Consider the following 9,851-nt stretch of genomic DNA (forward strand, 5'->3'; position numbering starts at 1 on the left):
CTTTGTGTCCTTTCTGCGAATTAACCTTGATGTCATGGCAACATTTCACTTACCTGCCTTTCTCCTGGCAGTATAACCTTCACTTTGTGCCCCAAACTCCAGTGTAGCACAGCTGTACGTTGTTATGCAGAGGCTACATTCCACCCTTTGCTCATTTCAATGGTGAGTGAAGTGATCGCTATATGTAAGGTGAAATCTTGGCTCCATTAAAACCAGTGGCAAAACTCCCATTGACTTCAATGGGGCACAGAATTCCATGGTTGAGAACACCCTTATTAAACAGTCTGTTCTAAGAGACTACCTGAAATTGCCCCCAAATAAATTCAGTACAGTCCTTCTGCCTTAGTCATTATAGGATAACCCTCTGTTTTTGCATCTAGTCCCTTGGGTTGTCATTTGAGAGAGGTTCATTGTCCACATGTAAGATGTTACTAATATTTATTATGCTGGGCTTTTGTCTTTCAGATCCCGTACATAGAAACTAGTGCGAAGGACCCACCTCTGAATGTTGATAAAGCCTTCCATGATCTTGTTAGGGTAATCAGGTGAGCCATAAAACACTTTACTCAGCCATCTATTAACCTCCATTGGCAGGAGGCTCATGAATCCTTGTAGCACATGGAACCAAGAGCCTGATCTTTGATTCTTTATTAGGGTTGCTTGTTCCATACCCCCCCACAACTATCAAAACGTAGTTATCTTTTAAGGTATAAAATCCTCATTGTCAGTGCTAAACATTTTGAGATCTAACTGCATATAAAAAAATTAAAATACAGAGGATTCACCTACAATACCTCCAGACACTACGTTCGTGATCAGTAACAACATGCAGTATTGGCATACAAAAACTGTGGGCCAGATCCTCCGCTAATGTAAATCAGCATAACTCCATTGAAGTCCATGGGGTTATACCAATTTACACTCCGTATCTGGCGTAATATTGTATTCCTGAAAATCAGAGGGAACCCCAGAGCAAAACTCAAATCCATAAAAATCAGAAAATAAAATGTCAAATAGTATATCTACCTGTAGAACCTTCTCCCGCAGACATACTGTCCATTTCCCCTACCCAATCTTCCACCTACGTCCTGGGTCACATCCAGACATCCTTAACTCTGACCTCTGTTTTGATGCCAGTAATCTTTGGAGCATGGCTCGCACCTGTCTTTGAAAATTTGCTCATGGTTCTCGCAGGTGTCCTTCTTGTTTGAAGGCTTGGAATCTTTTGATTTCCATAACTCCACTACGTTTTTCACCCAGTTTCAGAGGTGACTTCAAAATTAAAACTTTCTCTGTGTTGGAAGGAATATAAAGTAGAACCCCATTTAACCGAAATGAACAGCAGGAGCCCCCACCTCTAAGGCTGACCGCCAGAGCCCTGCCACCCATTCTCCGGTTTATCTGGATTTTTGGTTATCTGATCTGGCCCCAGTCCCAGTTGGATTAGATAACCAGGGTCCCATTGTATTTAATACGTAGCATTGCTTATAGGGCAGTACTCCAAAGTAGACAGTGGACTGAATAATATTACAGTAGAACCTCAAAGATACGAACACCAGAGTTACGGACTGACTGGTCTGCAAGCAGCATTTAGTCGTGTATATGACCTAATCCACTGGAATCTGACACACACATTCATGTATATCCTTGGTTTCAGTTGACCTCATGAGGGCTGTAATATAAAAATACAGGATTAGTGTGTGTAGATAAAAATCCCCATCACTGAAATGCAGCCACCTTTGTTGTGGCCAGGAGCGGGGGCTTTGGGGTGTTTTGTTTCTGTTTGGCAGCACACATGCGTGTCACACAGCAGCTTTTTAAGTAGGGGCAGTGAGTAACCCAACCGAAACTCCAGGAAGAATTTTCATTAGGCAGAATTTAATCACAAAAGGACAAACACTAGGGTTTTGATAAGAATGCACCTACTCTGAGATAAGTGCAGGGGGACCTGGAACTGTCATTAGTGGCCCCTGTTTCACTTACAGTCCAAAACACGATACAGATAACCGCATCTGGCATTTGCTGAGCAAAATTACTGTAGAGGCAGTTAAACGTTTGTACTGTACAGAAGAGTCTTAAAGCTATTTCCACCTTGCTTTTGTTTGCTGACTTCCTGAATCAGTGTAAGTCTGTGAATGAGGATGGCACTGTTTGTAATCAAAATGACAATGTAATGGAAATCCAATGTCTGGTTGTTTTCTTGTGGCCAAAACTTGAAGGAATTGACTATTTTCTGTTCTGAAGGTGACATTTCACTTTTTCTACCCACTAAGTAGTGAAACGTAAACCAATTTGTATAAGAAACTATGTGATCTACTGGATAAGCCATGGGTCTTCCATCTTGAAGAGCAGAGCTTTGTTTCCAGTCTTGCCACAAACTTCGTCCGTGGCCTTTGGCAAATCCATTTCACTCTCTGGGTGAAATCCTGGCCCTGCTGACATTAATGGAATTTTGCCCAGGATTTAATCCCTGTTCTCCAGTTTCTCAATCTGGAATATGGACCTGTGCATGTTTTCCACCTCCAACACTGATAACTTTTGTAAAATATTTGGTCTTTGTCTTCTTTTTATGATCCCAATTGTGCCACCTGCAGAATCTTTAAAGGCCTTAGGTTTGAATGTGGTTTTTTTCCACTTCAGTGACCTGTATTTCTGCAAACAGATTTCTTCTATAATCATAGAATCATAGGACTGGAAGGGACCTTGAGAGGTCCTCTAGTTCACTCCCCTGCACTCAAGGCAGAACTAAGTATTGTGCAGGGCCGGCTCCAGGCACCAGCCCAGCAAGCATGTCCGGCGGCAATTCGGCGGCAGGTCCTTTGCTCCCTCTCGGAGCGAAGGACCAGCCGCCAAATTGCTGCCGAAGACTGAAGCGGCAGCGGTAGAGCAGATCGCGACTCTTTTTTTGCTGCTTGGAGTCTTGCTTCTTGTCCTATCCTCAGAGGTTAAGAAGAACAATTCTTCCCCCTCCTCCTTGTAACAACTTTTTATGTACTTGAAAACTGTTATCATGTCCCCTCTCAGTCTTCTCTTCTCCAGATTAAATAAACGTAGTTTTTTCAATTTTCCCTCATAGGTCATATTTTCCAGACCTTTTAATCATGTTTGTTGCTCTTCTCTGGACCTTCTCCAATTTCTCCACATCCTTCCTGAAATGTGACACCCAAAACTGGACAGAATACTCCAGCTGAGGCCTAATCAGTGCGGAGTAGAGCAGAAAAATTCCTTCTCGTGTCTTGCTTACAATACTCCTGCTAAAGCATCCCAGAATGATGTTTGCTTTTTGTTACATGTTGACTCATATTTAGCTTGTGATCCACTATGACCCCCAGATCCCTTTCTGCAGTACTCCTTTCTAGGCAGTCATTTCCCATTTTGTATGTGTACAACTGATTGATTGTTCCTTCCTAAGTGGAGTACTTTGCCTTTGTCCTTATTGAATTTCATCCTATTTACTTCAGACCATTTCACCAGTTTTTCCAGGTGATTTTGAATTTTAATCCTATCCTCCAAAGCACTTGCAACCCCTCCCAGCTTGGTATTGTCTGAAAACTTTATAAGTGTACACTCTAGGCCATCATCTAAATCATTGATGAAGATATTGAACAGAACTGGACCCAGAACTAATCCCTGTGGGACCCCACTTAATATGCCCTTCCAGGTTGATTGTGAACCATTGATAGCTACTCACTGGTAACAGTTTTCCAATGAGTTATGCACCCACGTTGTAGTGGCTCCATCCAGGTTGTATTTCCATAGTTTGTTTGAGAAGGTCATGCGAGACAGAGTCAAAAGCCTTACTAAAGTCAAGTTATAGCACATCTACCTCTTTTTCTCCCCCCCCCCAACCACAAGGCTGGTTACCCTGTCAAAGAAAGCTGTTAGGTTAATAACTAATGTTATCTGGTGAAGCTATAGTTTTTCCATATGAGGTGGAAGAATTGGCTTCCCCAGCAATGAAACTTGTTATGCACAGGTGCCTCTCTGTTAGTGTTTATCTTTCCACAGCTTCGAGTCAGCACCCGTCAAAAACAGATGGTACTACCCACTCTTCCAAAATCCTGTCAAGCTGGCAGAAGGAGGGTGTGGGCGGATAATTATTGGAGAGTTACAGATATAAGTTGGCAATGTCCCTGGATGTTTCTGAACTATTCTGTACCTTGTAATTAGTAGGCTAGGCATTAGTATTTATTACATTGAGCTCTTATCACTATCCAATGCTGTACTGAAAAATCACTACAAAATAATTGGTATGGTGGGTCTCCCTATATATATATATTGTTTCTCAGTGACTCCAGGTCAAATGTTCTCCGTTAACAAGCTAAATTTTAAAATGTATATTCTGTATGTGCCAGCCATCCAAATGGACCCCAGGGCCTTACAGTCATGTCTGGGTTCTTTCCTTCGTGTGCATCAGTAGTTGTTATAAAGGTTCCACCGGCCAAATTAGATACCTGTTCAGCCTTGTTGCCTTCAGTATTAAAAAAAAAAAAATCGTGCATTCATTCAATTAAAGAACAGAAATGATGCCACGTGACTTAGCTGGCCAATCGAAACGAACTACATTTTGCTGAACTGTTTTGAGAAGACTGTTGAAAGACTATCCAGGATTAGCCACAATCAGAAATAGGATAAAATCATCTGTTAAATTTTTGGTCACAAATTGTAAGCTCAGCTGTAGTCAGGCAAATGTCATTTAAAACTTCCTAATGCTCTGCATCGATCTCCCAAATTGCTTCACGAACATAAGGGGCTAGCTCTTGACAGGACCTGGGGCATGAGTCATACTCTGATGGATCCCAGGGCAACTGTCAGCCAACCGTTGTGCTCCTTCTGAGTAGAGCTGTATTTGGTTGATTCCCAATTTTTCTTACAAGTGCTGGGATTGGCTGGAAGAAGCCTGTGGGAGTCCATATAGTTGGTGGTACCAGCATCTCTAACTGGTAGGTAGATCTATCAGGATCTTCCTGATTTGCCTTCTGTTCTGCTGTAAATTCGCCGTGGAACATTCTTCCACTGTAACACAGGGCAGGGAGTAATTCCGTCTCTGGGATCATCTTCCAGAAATCAACTTTGTATAATGCTGCTAATGTTACCTTGCTTCCTAATAATACTTCTAAACAATAGATTTGGGTCTGGTCAGCTCTCTGTAGAGTTAACTGTCTGGAAAGAACTCACTAAACATGTCTTTCAAAATTTTTATCTCAATAGACTGTGGTTGGGGGTCGGGGGAAGAAGTCAAGGACCAATCACTTATCTTTAGCTCTGCAGTACTGGCAACCCCAAGCATTCCAAAATCATGAATCAGGCTCCACACATCATAAGATCAGCTTACTTTTTTTGTGTGTGTTTGGGGTTTTTTGAGGGAGTTTTTTGCTTTCTAGCCTTTGATCCTTCAGGATCTCATTTTTATGCTTTTCTCTGCAACCATAAGAGCTAGTAGCATTTTTAAAAACAAATCAAAGCTAAGATTCTCACATAAGTAACGGGACTCCAGGAGCTAGGGCTTTGAGGGAAAAAAACACATCAAATATCTCAAGGCTCGCGATCAAATCACAAGAGTTGGCAACACCTGGCTGTGTCCCGTATCTGGTGTGGCTAGCTTGTCCTTTCTGTTCAGCGCTTAGCATGTAACCAGCTGAGGAGATGGTTAAGGGAGACCCCCAACACACAGATTTGATTTATTCCTGAGACTATGGTTCAGACCTTTGTGAGTTGCCAAGGACGCACAGCCAGTCTGTGCAATCAAACCCACTGACTCCTAGTCCTGCATTTAACTACGCAGCCTTCCTTTCTCCTGTTTATTCTGCAACTCTGGGCCAGATCTTCAGCTGGTGTAAACTGGTAGCTCCAATGCACTGGAGCTAACTCCCATTAGTGTTAAGGATAAACGATCTAGTGGTTGACGGAGCTATGTCCATTTATACCAGCTGAGGACCTGGCCCTGTTTAGCAGCCAGTCCCGTTTTCTAAATGACGTGACTCTGGATAGTGTGTAACCTAGATAATTTGGGAGGCCCTCAGTGACACAGAAGTGTAAATCGAATGGAATTGTAGTAGCATTAAAGATATTGCTCATCCAACACCCACAGAAGTTGCTGAATGAAGTGATTGAGGGTTTCAGTGGCATACAGTAGCGAGGGAATCCCAGCTGTGCATTTCTGATTGCTTTGATTTCATGCTGCCTGGAGTGTCCTCCTAAGGGCTGGTGTCTGGCGATGACCCAGAGCACTTTCTCCTTCTGAACCACTCAGCACTTTAAATTGGAAAATGATTTATTTATCAGGGCAGAACCCATTTGAACAGCAGGTTTAAAAAAAAACCAATGCTAATTGATTCCAAATCAATTCATTTGACCAGAGGGAAATTCCAGCCAGATGTAAATCTTTAAAAGGCTTTAGTTCTCCCCTGATTTCTGTTTCTCTGTAGTTCCTTGCTCAGAACTCACTCGGCCACTGGGGAAACGAAGCTAGAATGCAGCATGTCAGAACACTAGGGTTACCATATTTACCAGATGATGGGGGCCCAGCCTGCCATTAGGGGCAGAGGGAAGGGTTGTGTTTTAACCAGGACCCAGTATATTGCCTTCTCACTTCAGCCATTATAACTCCCATTAGCATTAATATGTTATGCATGCTCCTCTCCCCCTACCCCTTGAACACTGGCTAGCTACTCACTAAGGTAGATCAGCTGGTGGGGGCAGGGTGAGTAGCGGTGTCACTCCCTCTAGCAGAAGGAGTCAGAACAGCAAATCTCCTCTGAAATGTGGCTCTGCAATCCACTGCCATGGCAACGTTACCCTAACCCCCTTTTGTAACCTTTGCTGTAGCCACAATACTTCCCTTCCTTCTTCCTAGCAGCTGCTGTTGCAGAGGCTTCCCTTCCCCCATCCCAGACGGATGGCTGTTCTTCACTCCTAACTTCATTAACTTCAGCTCCTTGACTCTAATGGGGCAGCTGGCAGTGATCTGGTGAATTATTACTATTCTTGAATACCGGTAGGGCCTACCCTGGGTTCGGTGCTGCTCATGCACCCAGGAGGACACTGTCCCTGACTCAAAGAACTAGCAATCTAAGAAACTGGCTAGAAACACAGTGAGAGAGCCCTGGATAAATGCAGCGCCTGCTGGTCTGAGCCCAGGAAAAACAGTTTTTGTGCCAGGGTGCTGGCTCTTTTAACAGCGCCGCTATTTAAATTCTCACCGACAGAGTCACGTCCCTTTGTTCTTTCTTTATTTTGGCCCCGTGTCTCCTTGTGCAGGAGGGAAGAGGAGAGGTTTACCTGTCGTAGGGGTCAGTGAGTGGGGATAGCATTTCACCCCAGGGGTCTCTTCTGACTGATTCCTAGCGCTCTAGAGATACTCGTCTATCTACCCATGGCCTAAACAGTAGGGATGGTTCACTAGGTTTGCTTCTTTCTTTTCTCCAAACAGGCAACAGATCCCAGAGAAAAGCCAGAAGAAGAAGAAGAAGACCAAATGGCGAGGAGACAGAGCGACTGGCTCCCACAAACTGCAGTGTGTGATTTTGTGACCCGGGGGCTCTTGGCACCCGCGCCTGACCTAATGTGAACTAAAAAAGCACTAGCGAGACCCACTGTACCACCTAACTGCACCGTAACGCTTCTCACAATGGACCTTACACCGAGGAACTTGCCGGGGGGGTTGGATTCGCTGACATACTTGAGCGGCAGCCAAACTGCTAGAGCTTGGCCTGGTTTGCGTGCGGTGCAGAGTGGATTGCAAGCGTGGCGAGGAGGAGGGAATATCCAGGACCAGGACTCTCAAAGGTCAACAATCCCCAGCTCCTTGGTGTTTATTTTAAAAAGTGGGGGGGTTTAAAGTGTTGGTTGTATCTGCAAACATTTCTCCATGTGACCCATTTCTAGCAGCCGTGAATGACCCTTTGTTTGGTACAGTCAGTCGAGTGTGTATGTGTGGGGGCAGGGGAAGGGTTGTTTTTTTTTTTTTTTTTTGCTCAGTGAGCACTGGGTTGGAAAGAAACCCAGCTGGGGTTAGTTCCTTTTGCACTGAACTCTCTCTTAGACGGAGATGCCAAAACGCAGCTTTATAGGAGAGTGCATCGATTTGAAGGAAGAAAATGAATTCCAGCTGCTCTCCGCACTCCAGACCTTGTGTCAGACCCTGGAGGGCAGCCAGCTCACAGTCCATAAACTCCAGTGTCGAAAAGAAGGGGCGGGGGGTTACCCTCTGTGAGGAGGTTCTGTTTCTGTTTTGTATTTTGGGGGCATGTCTGATTCAAAAGGTATTTTGTTAACCTCAAAATATTTAAATTAAAGTAATTTACAGATGGAAGGAACGGGCTTGGGGTTTTTTTAAGACAAACCTGTACTGATTTATTTAGAGGAACAGACATTAGGTGCTGCATTCCTCTTTCCAAGTGTATGTAAAGCAGCACTTGTATTCCAAGTAGCTCCTGGAATCTCCCTTGCCTTTCCCTGCAAAACAAGTAACTGCACAATATGGAGATGGCTAATTGGTTTGTTCTCCCCATCCAAGTTCTCAGTTCAGGAGAATTGGCTCCATTTCCTTACTCTTTTCCTTCCTACCACTTTCGGTTAGTTCCTGCTGCCTTTGATGTCGTTTCGGAGTTTTGCTGTTGATTCAAGAGGGATTTGTCCCTTCATGACTTTAGTGAGCCATTGACAGTGTGGAGGTGAAAGATGTCGGACCCTCAGAGCAGGTGCAGGTATTCAAGCTGCCTTCCATCACCTCACAGAAGTGTTGACCTTAGTCCTAAGAGACCATCTTTCAGATTGAGGGAGGAATGAAATATCCATTCAGTCCTTGGCCTCTCTGACTGCTAATTGTGATGGTTTTTTTTTTTTTTTAATAGAATGGACAGTCGTCCACCGGACTGAGACCACCAGTTCATTCAGTGTGGGCTGCCAAGCACCTGTAAGAGTAACAATGTTCACTTGTCACCAGCCCAGGCTGGACTCAGTTATGTTATGCCTTACTTGGCATGACAAGCTATAAAAATGGTACCAAAGCGTGAAAGCCAGAAACCCTGGGTATCTGAAAGCTGTAGATACTTGTACAAAACATAAAGGATGTGCCCATGATGGGGCTCCACCAACTTGCCTATTTGCATTTGTCCCTGTGTGTCCATTTGTCGTTATTGTCTATTTCTTGATTTGAGGCCAGGCTGTTTCATAGCACATCTTTGCACAATTCTCCTTGCCCTGAGGTGAGTAAACTTTTTGGACAGGTAAGTAAAACTAATGAAAACTCCTAATCCGATTGTATTCTCCTGCGTCATGCTAATAGATTTTGTTCCTTGACTGGTAATTGTCCAAGGCTGTCTTGCCAGGCTGAATAGTATAATGCTATCTCAGCTGGTGTTTTCCTTCCTCCTAGATTGCAGACCTCATTTTTCTTCATTGCTTTTTCATGAAAAATGTTTATTTCTGAAAACATGAGGAAATATTTCTCTTGGACCCCCATATTTTAGACAGTGGAGTAGATAGAACTAATTGACTTCAATGGAGCTAGCGCAGTATATTCCAGCTGAGAATCTGGCCCAAAATTATCTCTCCTCTGTCACATAGGTTTCTCAGTGGCTGAGCTGTTGTGGCTTGGTAGCCTAAGAGTGAAATCTTCGCCCTTTTGATGTTAAAAGGAGTTTTGCCATTGACTTCAATGGGATCCGAATTTCACCCTTGGTATTTATACCTTCCCTGCTGTTGTCATAGAGAAGTGAATGGCTCGGTATCAATTAATCTGCAAGTTACCCAGTCCATGATGACTCTAACGTGTAGAAAGAGTAGAGTTGACTCTGTTGCATCCCTGCTGGAATCCCTTTCTACTGTAATTTACCGGGTAATTTTTA

General features: G+C 43.8%; 1 protein-coding gene across 4 annotated transcripts in view; it reads left to right on the top strand.

The window, feature by feature from the left end:
- Positions 1-9,098, top strand: part of MRAS (muscle RAS oncogene homolog) — a 65,971-nt gene extending 56,873 nt beyond the window's left edge. For 2 of the 4 annotated variants that reach the window (XM_034785755.1, XM_034785754.1), the window contains 2 exons: positions 466-545; positions 7,433-8,314. In XM_034785755.1, the coding sequence (XP_034641646.1) occupies positions 466-545; positions 7,433-7,532 (180 nt within the window). In that variant the 3' untranslated portion in view covers positions 7,533-8,314. Of the gene's footprint in view, positions 1-465; positions 550-7,432; positions 8,315-8,855 lie in introns of those variants that run through there. The other 2 variants (XR_004647676.1, XM_034785756.1) reach the window with 2 other exon arrangements.
- The last annotated feature ends 753 nt before the right edge of the window (positions 9,099-9,851 follow it).

Source organism: Trachemys scripta, chromosome 11 (genome assembly GCF_013100865.1).
Source record: "Trachemys scripta elegans isolate TJP31775 chromosome 11, CAS_Tse_1.0, whole genome shotgun sequence".
In the NCBI taxonomy this organism is placed as follows: Eukaryota; Metazoa; Chordata; order Testudines; family Emydidae; genus Trachemys; species Trachemys scripta.